Below are 14,651 nucleotides of genomic sequence, written 5' to 3'. Positions count from 1 at the left end.
TTTGCAATCTCCTGTATTCTTTGGCCTGTAGCAAGTATTTCATTTTCCTGCAGTGCCCCAACAGGAGATTTGAAGCATTACACTGTTCCCACTAAAATCAATAGGCTGTCCTTACAATGTATGAATATATTGAGTTCTCCAAGTCTCTTTTGTACTCCTTCTTAAATGGGGGACCTCTTTCTATTAACGCAAAACCAGACCCGTTGAACTTATTGATGTTTAACCTGGAAAGATTAAATAAAATGGCCGCTGCCTCCTGAAAACAAAAATCATGTCTAGTAAAAAGTCAATATATTTATCAATGTGGGGCACCGCTAGGTAAAGAGTCCTGGGAAGTCCGCCAAGGCCTAAGCTTAAAGGGACACTAAACCTTTAGTCTCTTATCTCTGTTTACTGTGTAGTTGAATGCTATCGGTTGGTACCTTTGATACGACATTTTTTGACCCATGAAAGGTGGACTATTGTGTTCTTCAAGGGGAAGTCTAAAAAATTGTGGCTTTTTGTTGATTGGATGACTGTGATCCAAAATGGCAGCAATGTAATCGTATACCTTAGATGCGGTGTTCCTAAACTACTCCCTGAGTATCTTGGTTTTATAACCAATATGGTGCCACCCTTCCCTCCAGGCAGAATCCCCAATAGAGTACGATATCCGTGTGCTGCAGCTTAATACACAATACCGCCAGACTGTACATTTTCTCTTATAAGAAATTCTAAGCTTGTCTTATGTATGATTGTTGTTACCGATCCTTCTCGGGGGAGCAAGGGTGGGATCAATCTCATATAACAACACATTTATTAAGAAGTATCTGTTTTCTGTGGCATATACCGGGACAGTGCCTATTTTGTTTTTTTTGATCATATTAACCTGTTTTTTTTTTATTATTATTAATTTTTTGAAAGCTATCCATAAAAAGTGAAATCGTTCAATGTAGGAAGAAATGTCAACACTTTATCTGTATATTGGGAGCCTAAGGCACTTTTTTCCCCCTCTTTATAAATTTCTGCATTTTTTTTTTCGGTGCAGTGTTTTTTATTTTGTACAATTCCGATTTTTCTTTCTTGTGAAACCTATGGGAATCAATAAAAAAAAAAAAAAAATAAGACTAAAAAAAATATCCAGAGTAACGTTCATTTTGAAGAAGGAAAAAAAAACCTGCCCAAAATGCTACAGTAACATCTGATTCAAAAAAATAAAAAAAAATAAAAAAACAGAAAACCATGACAAATATGCCAAAATACTGTGTGTGACTCAAGCCTAAAACTAACATTTGTACGTTCAGTGAAAGCAAACCTTCCACCACTCCTTTTTTTCATCCTGGGAAGAATAGAAAGGAAAAAAATCCAACATGTCTTGTCACCGTGGTCAAATGTGACATGTCTAATTGAATGAGGGTTTTTTTTTCTTTTTGTTAATTTTCATATGACTTTGTTTAATCCAGTACACATGGAGAATTTATAATTTGATGAATATTATTAGATCTATGAATATTTAGAAGAGATAACAACTTGATGTGTTGCTCCAGGTTCTAGAACCAATCAATCATGGTCTCCATACTCTCCTCCATTTTTTTTGGCATGCCTACTATAGATATCGAAATTATATGGCAGCTTGAAGGTTTTACCGCTAGATTGGCTTAGGACCTATGATCAGCTGATCACCTGACATGGGCTATCAGCATTATAGTCAATAGTCAACCTTTCTGATCATCACTTCTAGAAGGTTCTACCACCATCTACTAACCAGTTGATGGACTTTTTTTAATCATTCCACCACTAAAGATGCATCTTCAATATCTGTTGGCTAAATGCTTGCGTTGCCAACCGCTTTGCCTCCCAACCCCTAATCTAATGGTGAGAGCTGTGTCAAATACTGGCAGACACCTTTGGTGGTGACATCTTCCCAGCAAAACAAAAAGATTGGGAGTTGAAATTCAACATGCTTTTCCGCAACATCAACTGTTTAGGGAAGAGTCTGGAGACCACCATTAGATCATGAGGCTGTGTAGCCAAAATTGGCACTTTGTGATGATTTCTTCCTTGTATAAGGGGGTAAGGCTTTATCAATAACCTGATCAGTCTTCCACCACCCCCATTTTGTGAGCTTTCCCTTCGACAATCAAATTATCTGATACCTATGCAAGAGACGTGCCGCACTCAATTATTAATAGGAATAATAAAAAATTACTTTTTCGATAAATCCTTCTAAAAGGTATACAAAAAATCCCCAAATAACAATCATACCTTATATTGGTGTTACTATATGTAACATCATACAGAACAAGTAACCATAAAATACTGAGTACAGTAACATTTATCAAAAAGCCAAATGGTGTTACAAAATAAATGTCTGTGTAAAATATATTATACTAATACAGTAAAATATAGCATAAAGTGTACACAGTGATAAAAAAGTTTTAGGGGAGCATGTATTAATTCAAAGTTTCGCATCAAGCTTTGTCAGGGGGTGGCAAATTTTCAGATAATTTATTTGAAGTGAGTCCAGCCTTGGTGATTGCAATTTTGGGGTGTTCTTTTGTGTTCGAAATGGTCAATGATGGAAAACCTCTTCATGGGAAATTCAAAGGTTGAGATTAAGCAGATGCCCAGAATTTCAGAAGCAAGGTATTCTTTGTGTGTCTTCTACCAAAACTGCAATGGAAAATGTGGATCTAACTGGACGTGCGGTGCTATTTGCAAATGTTACAATATTGGGAGGGATGTATTTATTGGGAATAATGTCTAAGGACGATATGAAGAGGATAGAGTCCGATTAGTTGTGTTTGTCAATATAAATACATTTAATTGCCATAAACCTCTCTTTCCAGCATGTACAAAGTTAATGCTCGATATTCATGCAAGATCTCAGTTTCCAGCTGCAAGTAACACCCATCGGCCCCTTCACATATCCGTGCTCCTGTAATTATTGCAATAATTAGTATAGTTAATGTGGATTACGTTTAAACTAATAATTGCAGTCCGTATCATGAATGGGTCAGAGGTGACCGTCCTATTGTAGCTTTCTTATAATTGGAAGATTCAGCTTAAACATAGATAAAATTCCCCACTGGGGCATTTCACTTTTGTCTCATTTCCAAAACTTTTTCCACAATTTTTCTGGGGATGTGATGTTTAACTATGTCTGTGCCGGGCTGTAAGGATTATAAAATTCTCATTCAAATTTTAGAAAAATATTTGGAATAACACGGTACAAAGATAAATATCTTTCCTGCATTAAAATGTTAAGTTTTCACCATTGGGCAAAACCTTTTAGACCTCCTATTCTGCGGTTTCTAATCAGTGACGCGTTAAGAAGAAAATTGACATAATTTTTTTCTTTCTTGCATCTATTTCTAACATTACCATAATTTTTTTTTTTTTAACCATTGTTATTCATTTTAGGCTTGTACTTTTAGTGTAAAAATAATACAAAAACTAGTGTTGATTTTTAATAATTTCTAAAAATTCGTTTTTAGATTTTCTTTTTTTTTTTTTTGTTGGCATCAGTATGCCATTCGTATGTGTGAAAAAAATTTATTAATTATAATTGAAGCTATATTCATATGTTTAAAAAAAAAAGGCAAAAATACATTTATATCTATTATTGTTTCTGATTTTAAAATGCTGTCAGACTATAGGGGTGTAATAAGAATTTGTAATTATGATTATTATTTTTATTTTCAGGTTTTATTTTGTATTTATTTTTACATTTTTCATTTTTACTGTATGTTATTTTTATTTCTAAGCGGTGCGATGTGGGCAAAAACGTCAAATTTCCTCCTGGTGGCGTGTGTGGTGCGCTGCCTTGATGCTATACAGAGTACACTTGTTACATAAGTTAGCCCAGGCTGTAAATCAAGAAGCACCTATCCGTGGACACCAATGAATAAAAGTGTTTACCACGCATGTTATAGAATTTCTACCCTAAAAATAAGTGATTTATTTTCTTCTACAATTTCTTGGCTCCTAAAAAAAAAATCGTGCTCATGCTGGGGACGGAAAGAATGGCATGCACTCGTTCTTTGCATTAAATGTCTGCCCATTCCCATTAGTGACAGAGTCAGTTTTATGGTTCACATTACTAGCTCGAATAGCTCGGAGCCAGTCTTTGGGTCCTCAATCCCTAAAATGTATTGTTTGCTCAGGAGATGGTCGAACTTTTAATGTTTTCGCTGTTCCTAACCCAGCCACTATGGAATCATTAGGGGGATATATAACTTGGTGACTTAGTAGGGTTGTCCTCTTACAAACTAAAACCTAAAAAAAACTAAACAAAAGCATAATAGTGACTTGTCATAAAGGCATTCAGAAAGGTCCATTAGAGTTAATTAAAAATGTCAAAATGTTTTTATTTATACCATCTCATGTGCAGAGATATGACCTCTTGAAGTTACAGGCCCAAAAGCCTGAGGCTGCACTACTGAGAGGTTCTGATTACGACATGTTTCGATATAAAGCTTTAATATCCTTTTTGTCTTTTTTTTCTCCAATAGAGAATGATACCGGAGCTTCAAGAGGAGCCCGGCAACATTCCCGGGACTTCCCACTAAACAGAGCTGCCCTCTATTTCGCTCCCTCCAGTGATGGACGGCCGGGAGTTTGTTCCTCCTCCTCATTTGAGTCACCGCGGAGCCGGCCGAATGAATCCATCTGCAGGCCACAGTGCGGTGCAGCACCCAGGACACTTCCAGGCCACCAAATACTTTTCCTCACCCCTCCCAATGGCAACCCACTCCGGTAAGTGATTCTTGATTGATAGTTTACATTAATTGTTGAGAGTGGAAAAATTCCACTGGTGGAACTGGGTAATTTCCACACCTGGATCTAAATCTCTGAGATTTTAAGGAATGCTTTATTGTTTTTGAGAGTGGGGAAAGCTGGAAATAACTAAAGAGAGAGAAAAAGTCATGGGTGGAAATGGGAAAGGACTTGTGGTGCCCCTAAAACATATGTATAAAAAAGGGCACAGGGCCGGACTGGCCATCAGGCAATTCTGGCAAATGCCAGGAGGGCCGGTCTGGTAATGGGCTGCCCTGTCTGCTACGTTGTTAACCGAATCAGTGTTCTCAAGATACCCATACTATTAAGAGTTGTGACGGAGCACAAAGTGGATGACTCCGTCACTTACCCCACCAGGCCACCGTTATCATTAGAAATATTGGTCTTGTAGTAAATCTTTTCCTCCATCCAGGGTAATATTAGTAATTTATCCCATCTGGTTCATTGGGACGGGGACAACATGGGCCTGTGTGATTTCAAATGCCAGGACTGAATATCAACCCCAGTCCGTACCTGAAAGGGCACCATTGGATGATAGAGTTGCATGAATTGATATGAGAGACCCTGGTCCAACGGCCAGGACAGCATTCCGTGGCCAATGGATGAGAGCCTTATGAACTGCCACCTACTTGGAATCCATTGCTACTCTCTCGATTAATTGGCCTGGTGCAGTGATGTCACACTAGGCTGGCTAATCAACAGGGGCTGCGAATAGCAGCAGTTAGGAGCTTTGCCACCTTCATAGAATACGGATTGGGTCATGTGAATTTATTCACTCATCTCTATTGGATGACTGCGTTTTGTATTGTCTCTGATCGGAAATGCCTGGTGGAAAAAAGATTGGACATGTTAGATTTCAATATGCCTGATCATTTTTTTTTTCTGGGAGGAGATTAGCTGTTGCCAGAGGAGTCTGGAATGTATATGGAAGAGTAGAAAGGAATAAGTGTTGGTTGAGCATCTAAGGGCCCTCCGTGCACATTAAAGTCAACTGAACCCTCCAATTTTGTAGGGCATCTCATGTGTAAGAGCTCCTCCCGACTTAGTAAACGAGTGGGCTGACTCTATTAGGAATTGCTATTTCTGGATGAGACCACCCACTGGACTTCTAAGCTTTTTCCCACAAAACTATATTTTAATTTGTTGATTAGAGAACATATTGAGTCCATTATCATCTGCCGCATTCATTATGTACACGAGTTATGTCCTCCACAAGCACACCATTATCTGTGATTCCCCCCATTACTCGGGGGTGGGTCATCAGAGTCCAAGTTGATGGATGGTGTTAGGAAACTTGATAAAAATAATTGCAATCTTTTGATGTTGGCCAAACAGCCCATCTGACAGCAATTGTTGTCCCTGATTGCCCAGCAGCATTACTTGTGTAGTCTTTTTCTACAGGCTCGGATATGGTTTCCGACTTTTACATATGGTATATTTATCCTGACAACCAGGCTCAACGCAAATCGCGTAAACAAATTTTCACTTATATCAACAATTTATAAAAATGTTTAAAACTTACAAATGACTGAGGAATTATCAGGAAAGGGAAGCAAAGTCTGCTTTCTGTAGCGTTGCCGAATAATCTTTGCTGTGGACATCGACCTCAAACAACTTTTGCTTTGAAATTTTCCCAATTTGTTTAATTTTTAAAAATTAAACTTTCAAAATCTCTCAATTTTTTTCTAATTATCCATCTTGAAAATGTGATACTTACATTTAGATAAGCCAACCTGATAGGGTCTATGGAAACAAAAACCTGCCATCATTGGCATGGTAGGCAAGTACACGCATCATAGTGATAGTAAAAATTGTATCACTAGCCCATGGTTCCCGTTCCATCTCTTTTGTATTTTGGATGTCAGATATTTTTTATTGAAGCTGTGAACATCAAAGGACTGACCCTCTGGTATTACACCATTACTATAAATTTGTGTATGCAAATTGCCTCTTCTGAGAAAAAGAGGACTTAAACTGTATAGCGCCACCTGTTGGAAGTAGCGATCCTACAAGTCACAACCAACCCTTTAACGAGTCGTGCAATATGACTAAGGATTAAAGCCAAATCAGTATCTCAATTCGCAGACACGGGGTTTTGGGCTGTTGGCCCTCGTCAGTGCGAAGCAAGAGAACTGATTTGGCTAGGTGAGAGGCACTGCCCTGGGGTCTAAGGGGTAACATTTCTCCTTATGGAGAGTGACATACCAGCTGACTTGTCAAGGTAAGGAGGCTTATTCGCCATGCAATTCTCCTCTGTATAAATTTGTGAGTATAATCTTGAGGGGGGAGGTGGGGATATATGTTGACAATTGATATATGAAGTCCAGCCCCCTAAAACTGAGCACCTCCATGAACCACTATGTGGCATGGTGCCTAATTGCCCTCTTTCCAAGGTCCAAGACAAAACTCCTCCAAGAAGGCATCAGTTGTGTAATTTTCTTCTTTAGTCTTAAGCCTGGCTAGGAGGCAGCTTTCTGTAACAGAAATCGTCCTCCTCTGTGATGTCTGTAATCAGCAAATAAACCCTACCGCTTTATTTAGCTGCACTCTTGTCATTTGGTTTTAAGCTGAGGTGGAGAGATTTAAAAGGATTGTCAAAAAGGATGACAGAGTGACTACAGACTGTGACTGCAGACTCATGACAGTGTGTGAAGGGCACACTGTCAGGATAGTCCGGTATCGTACGGACATGTGACTGCATGTATATGGTTTGCATACTTCCGCTCACATTCAGACTAGACCTGTTTGTTATCTCTCACCAACAATACTTCATCCGGCAATGCTCATCTGCTCGCATTGGCAATACCGGCAATCCTGCACACTGTCAGGATTCAGAAGTATACAGTCACATATTGACTACAGACTTTCATTACATTCCTTTACAACACCTTTTAAGAAGGGGTTTTCCCATATAACATTTTTGCAGCATCTGTCAAAAATTTTCAGTTTTGGGGCTAGCTTTATTCCCTAGTAGATGGTGGCCCGATTCTAACACATCAGGTATTCTAGAATATGCATGACCACGTAGTATATTGCCCAGCCACGTAGTATATTGCTCAGCCACGTAGTATATTGCCCAGCCACATAGTATATTGCCCAGCCACGTAGTATATTGCCCAGTCACGTAGTATATTGCCCAGTCACGTAGTATATTGCCCAGTCACGTAGTATATTGCCCAGTCACGTAGTATATTGCCCACCCTCGTAGTATATTGCCCAGCCACGTAGTATATTGCTCAGCCACGTAGTATATTGCCCAGCCACGTAGTATATTTCCCAGCCACATAGCATATTGCCCAGCCACGTAGTATATTGCCCAGCCACGTAGTATATTGCCCAGCCACGTAGTATATTGCCCAGCCACGTAGTATATTGCCCAGCCACGTAGTATATTGCCCAGTCACGTAGTATATTGCCCAGTCACGTAGTATACAGCACAGACACGTAGTATACTGCCCAGTCACATAGTATATTGGCCAGTCATGTAGTATGCACCATATACCTGTTAAAAAAAAAGAATTAAAATAAAAAATAGTTACATACTCGCCTTCCGGAGCCTCCCGATCGAAGCGGCCGGTTACCGATGGTCATCGCGCGCTCCGGTCTGAAGAGTGCATTGCGGTCTCACGAGATGATGACGTAGCGGTCTCACGAGACCGCTACGTCATCATCTCGTGAGATCGCAGCATGGACCGGTTACCGGAGCATCGCGAGTGGGAAAGGCATGTTGTGGATCCGAGGGGCCGACGGACGGTGAGTATATAACGATTTTTTATTTTTTTAATTATTTTTAACATTAGATCTTTTTACTATTCATGCTGCATAGGCCGAGTGCGTTACACCGCGGTCAACGCTGCCATTAACCCTGTGTGAGCGCTGACCGGAGGGGAGTACGGAGCGGGCATGGACTGTGGGGAGGAAGGAGCGGCCATTTTCTCCCGGACTGTGCCCGTCGCTGATTGGTCGCGGCAAAATCAGCGACTTGGATTTCCATGACAGACAGAGGCCGCGACCAATGAATATCCGTGACAGACAGACAGACAGAAGGACAGAAAGACGGAAGTGACCCTTAGACAATTATATCGTAGATATTGGAAAATTTATTATTATTATTATTTTTATTTTTTTTGCAAAAGGTTTAGGTAGATCCCTATGTACATGTTTAAAGTCTATGGCTGAGTCTGTACTCTTATATGTAGTCTTTGGGATCAGCTCTCAGGGACATTGGTTATATTTGTGGAGATCCCCTTTAAATGTTTGGCCCCCGATAAAACAATAAAGCTTATACTTACCTCTCGTGCAAGCTCTGTTCCAGTGGTGTCAGCTCTCGCTCTCCCCAGGGCTCTCATACGGTGTTGTGACACGTGACCCTTGTGCCCGATCAGCGCTGGCATCACATGGATTGAACATGAGGAAGTCTGGGCTGCAGCTGATCCCTGGCTTCCTCTTCATGTTCAATCCGTATGTAGGTGGGAACAGTGACACCAGAGCTGATTGGGCACCGGGGTCACATGTCACAACACCGCACGAGAGCCCCAGGGAGGTCAACTGCCGACACCACAGGAACGGTGACGGCACGGGAGGGGAGTATATACCGGTACATATATTTTTTTTATTTTATCGGGTCCAAACAGTTAATTCAAGAATGAAGGGGTCGACTTAGCAGTGGACAACTCCTTTAATTATTTCTTCATAACTGTAATTATTGTGATCTATATGGGAGCAAAAGTTCCCATATTCAATTTAAGAAACATTAAAATATATTGTCCTTCCTTATATACTTTTGTCTGCCTAATATTTCTAATGTATATGTAATCAATAAATAAGATTTTTATAGCCAAAAAGCTCCTTTTTCACTTTTTGTTTTATGTAATTTTTTTTGCACATATTAAATTATTGATTTGTCTGTAACTGTGGGCGATATACAAATTTTAATAAAGTAATACAAATGTTTGCCAAGAGGGACATCCTATTGTTCTGAAAGTCATATACAGACTATAAGTAACTGATTATTTCTTATTACAAATGTGGGCTACTGATTGAAATAGCTTATTCCCACATACTAATGCATATCATTTTTTATTGTAAAGCAATTTACTTTTTTTTTTAGGGGGGATGTAAAGGGGTTGACAATGTGGCACCCAATAAATTGTCAATATATTACAAATTGTATATACTGTATTACTTTTTTTTTCTTTTTTCTTCACTCAAGTGCAAGATACAAGAGATCAAATTTCAAATCAGAATTCAAACAAAATGAAGACAAAAATAAAATTGTATATAATAAATGTGTGGGTGTGTATATATTTGTGAATTCTTTTTTTACAATTTGATCTTTTGTACATTACACTTTAAAAAAAAAAGTAATTTACTCTCCTTTTTCTTTTGTAAGAGCTATGCCCTCCAAGCATCTCTTGTATAAATATCCGAACAATTCTAGGTCTTCTTCATGTATGTATATTGAACTACCTGATTTTTAGATATTTTTAGATTTTTTTTTTTTTAATAAAAAAAATATACGGTATATATTTTTTTTCTTTCCAGCTGTAAACCGGGGTTTAACCTACTTTATGTTTACCGCTTTGCTTTTTCACATGGTAGTCAGTTTTAGAATAACACAGTAACTGTTATTGCTGCCGGCTTGATGAGCTGTGAATTCTAATGAATTTCTCTGTGCTATAATGGGATTACAATTAGCGCATGGATTAAACTGTGCCATGAAAATCACCAACACTGAGTATTACCAGTTGGGAGAGTGGCGACAACAATGTCCTGTGAGTCTCCCAAAAGAAAGCTGCCAACCCATGTCTGGCTTCCATTGTTTAGGGCATAGGCTTGGGTACATAAGTGTAGTAATTTCTAGTTTTATTGTAAAACTAGGGAAGTTTGGCCAATTTTGTATAAAAAAAAAATAATAATAATTTGTATTTTATTTTTTGCAATTATCTGGATTTTATGACTTTTAATTACATTTTTTTTTAGAACAATATTTATAAATGGACTGGTAGGGAAGGAAAGGGTTACATAAAAGAAGTAATTCTGTGAATGAGCAGTTAATTAATTCAATCTGAAAGTGTTGCTGTGAGATATAAGTGGCTTGAATTCTGGCACCATTCCACGCAGTGTAGCCAGGAATATCACACACCCTTTTTAAGCCTGTGGTGATTTCTTATTATGGACGTTCTCAATAATTTACCTGACATGATCTGTGGGGATCTACCTGCCGACTGCGCAGTCTTCCTCCTGGCAGGGGGGCTGAAATAATTACCCAATGCCTCTCTGCAAAATAGACTCCGCTCTCCGAACATCCTGAAATTAAGAATTCAATACATTTTATTTTAAGGTTCGTTATCTTCCGGCCTGAGACCAAATACTATTGGGCATCTCAAAGATAAAATCTTAACATGATTTTTTTTTTTGTAATCTTGAAATCTGTTATCGTGGATTTTCAGGCAGCTCTGGGCTATCAAATAAAGAGTAAAAAAACTAAGGATTATTGGAATTTTTATATCTCTATTACAAGTAAAAACCTTGTAAAATATTTTTATTTTTTCCTAATTTTTAATAATTGGTAATATGGAAAAAAACAGTTAGTAGCCATTTTGAACTTGTTGACCTGAACTTGTATCACATGTAGTTATTCTACTCCTATTGGCTCTATAGAACGAGACTATATTGGTATGAAAATTGGAATACATGACTCCATAATTGTAGTATTTCGAGGTTAGGTCTTTTCCTATCTCCTGAAGTATGGGGAGGAGGTATCATTCTTAATATAGACCTTCTTGTGGAGGCAACATAAAGGCAAAACTTGCGTTGTACACTTCTATAAACCACTCCTAAGGCTAAGTGCACACTTTGGCCCTTGTTTACATTGGGTAGGACAGTTAGAAATTTTTCTCTGAACATATATTGCCATGATATTAAAGTCTATATCCTAAACAAGAATGATCTCTCAAATGTGGCGTGAACCTTTCTCAAAGTGGCCACGGTTGTCCATTAGACTGCTTCAAACATAATTTAAGATTATCAATGTGGCTTTCTGTTCCATTCACTTGGCCTCATTATTTTTGTCCAATTCTTGGATTTATAGGACACTTTGCTGTTGAGCCTAGAATTTAGGAATAACTAATGTTGAACCCAGTGCCCTTCTTCTGCTGAACTACTTTGTACTTGCCAGTGTCCACACTAACAGCGGGAAACCATTGCCTATTGTTAGAAGACCACAAGGACCGTTCTCAGCTGGGTTATTTTGGTCATGCATTTCTTTTCAGATCACCTTCCTTTCCAAGTTTCTTGTTTTCAGAAATGAAGCTATTGTTTTTAGGTTAAATGATCATTAAAGCCACATGCTGTCCTTAAGTTTTTCATCATTTTGGGTCTTGTAGGCTTCCAGATCAAAGATAGGTCATAGATCTGCCATTAGGTTTAATTCATGAACCCTATAAGGCCCTTTGTCTATAAGGGATTGCATGCATTGTATTAATGTATGAACGTTTCGGAAATACTTCATGTGGTTGGGCTTCCATATGTGATCATATTGGTTCATAGAATCAGGCCATGAGTGGCTCTTCTCATGGAGAAGGGTTTAAGTAGTATCTGATTAGTGATGAGCGAATATACTCGTTACTCGAGATTTCTCGAGCATGCTCGGGGGTCCTCCGAGTATTTGTTAGTGCTAAAACTAAATCTCCGAGCACTAAAAAATACTCAGAGGACCCCCGAGCATGCTCGAGAAATCTCGAGTAACGAGTATATTCTCTCATCACTAATACTGATTCAGAGTAGAACATTGAGTGATACCATGCCTGAATATCTTGCTGACTTCTACGAGATCTTCTAAGAACACTTTACCTGGCGGCTTGCCTGCATATCTTGTAGAGAAAAACATCCCAATGGTGTGCCATAGCATCAATCTGTTGACTTGTATGCCTAACCTAAAGGTTTAGTGCAGCTTGCCTTACACAGAAGAACAATTTCATATCTATTTGTTTCCAACACCCAAGAATGGCAGAACCTAACTAAGGACATAGTCCGAGATGATGCGTTCAAGGGATCTTAAATAAGACCCTTTCACGAGAAGCCCCTGAAGAACTTGATAACTGAACTACCTGTCGACTTGTACTGTCCAAGCCATGATGGCACATGCATCCATGATCATTTCAGGTGGGCGAAACAATCCAAAGCATAAGTTCATATATAGCCCTGGGGAACCAAGAGAGTTGCCTACACATATTGCTATCGACATTACACAGTTCTACAGACCACAGTTTATGGCACTTGTCACATAGTATCATTGTAATACATCTGTCATCACATGTCTAGAATTCCTCCATCCCATGTATCTTCTCTCATGTCCCCCTCCCCACCTCTTTCTATCCCCAACTTTGCATGCAATCCTTGTATTTATTTTGCCATAAATTAAGGAATATAATCAATATTTAGAGAGGACAGATAGATTTATTCCATTTGCATAAACAGATTGAGTGGCTGTTTAGCCGATATTTCAGCATGTCAGGCTGTTTTATTGGACAAATTGATTTACGACTGAGGTAGAACGATTGGAGGAGACTTGGTGCTGATAGGAAGGAGATTTAGAGGGACAGGGGAGAGAAGGCAGCGAAGAGGGAAGGGGTCAGTGGGAGTCTTGCTCTTTCCAAGATAAGTTCTTTACTATGTGATGCTGAAATGTTTCCAGCCCTTTCAGTACATTTATGGAAATGACTCAGTTTTACAATCGTTCCCATTTCCCTTGAAGGAACGCAATAGTTATGGCCAACTCCTTAAATTACCTTCTTTCATCATGGTCTGATTTGGACCATCTTATCCTTTCTGGAGGTGAGAAATTTGACATGAAAAATTAATGCAGTCAATGGTCATCCACCTTCAGAATTTTTTTAGATGTTGGGACCCTCCTCTATGTCCATTGGTCTTATATCAAAATAAGAAGAGATACAACTCCAATCCTTCTTAGGTGATCGCTTTACCTTGGCCTTGTTCATTTTTTTTTCTGGCTAAAATCTTGCTCATTTTGTATGTTTGGTCTGCGATTTCACAATCTTGTCTTTTTTAACTAACTTTTTAAACTTTTTTTTTGTCAATTTCATGGAAAATATTAATACAGTTCTGTGGAGTTTCTATAAAGAGGAAAAAGACAAGGAATAAACTTCCACAATTAAAATTGGGTAGTCCTCTAAACCCCTTTAGCTGTGAAGCCATATTCTGGTACCCCTAGAGATGTTTTGTTGATACCAGTACAGAAGGGCATGTTAACCACATTTAAGACTTTAAATCCCTGCCCCCAGATATGTCCACTTTTGGAAGAGCTATTTCGGAACGTCACTTATTTTAGGTTCCGATTCCCGGCTTGTCCAGGCAAAAATATCGAGGCTCCTGGCAAATCTGTAAAGGGAACATTTTATAATGAGCCCACAGGCCACGAGACAAAAATGAGACCTTTCATGTGGTTCTTTTGTCCTTCCTACAAAGAATCCTGATATGCTTTTTTCCTTTTTGCCAGGGACTGGAAATGTTTTTGCAGGCTTCTGAGTTGCTGGTTCATCAGCTGGGAACCCCCACAAGTTTAGACTCTGCTCATCTACTTTAATTAAAGTAATGAATAAAACAAAACCCAAACACTGACTTGTAATAAAAGCCCTGGTAACGTAACACGTGGACACTGAGATCACCCCTTGTCCAGTACATGTATGATTCTGCATGTACGTTACATGATACTGGGTAAGAATATACTGCACCATCAAAGCTAAATGAACAGTTGGCTGGAGCTGCCTTAGGCTTCATGAATAAATGAGTGTATGCAGCTTTTCTGCTCAGGCCCCTCTTGAAATCTAATTTTTCCAACAAAACCTGTT

At 38.8% G+C, this 14,651-nt stretch overlaps 1 protein-coding gene across 5 annotated transcripts in view; it reads left to right on the top strand.

The window, feature by feature from the left end:
• Nucleotides 1–14,651, top strand: part of BAHCC1 (BAH domain and coiled-coil containing 1) — a 131,357-nt gene that overhangs the window by 29,508 nt on the left and 87,198 nt on the right. For all 5 annotated transcript variants that reach the window (XM_069750759.1, XM_069750758.1, XM_069750762.1 and 2 more), the window contains one exon: nucleotides 4,494–4,737. In XM_069750759.1, the coding sequence (XP_069606860.1) occupies nucleotides 4,584–4,737 (154 nt within the window). In that variant the 5' untranslated portion in view covers nucleotides 4,494–4,583. The remainder of the gene's footprint in view (nucleotides 1–4,493; nucleotides 4,738–14,651) is intronic.

The sequence above is a fragment of the Ranitomeya imitator genome, chromosome 2 (assembly GCF_032444005.1).
Source record: "Ranitomeya imitator isolate aRanImi1 chromosome 2, aRanImi1.pri, whole genome shotgun sequence".
Classification (NCBI taxonomy): Eukaryota; Metazoa; Chordata; class Amphibia; order Anura; family Dendrobatidae; genus Ranitomeya; species Ranitomeya imitator.
This window is presented reverse-complemented; position numbering and strand designations above follow the sequence as displayed.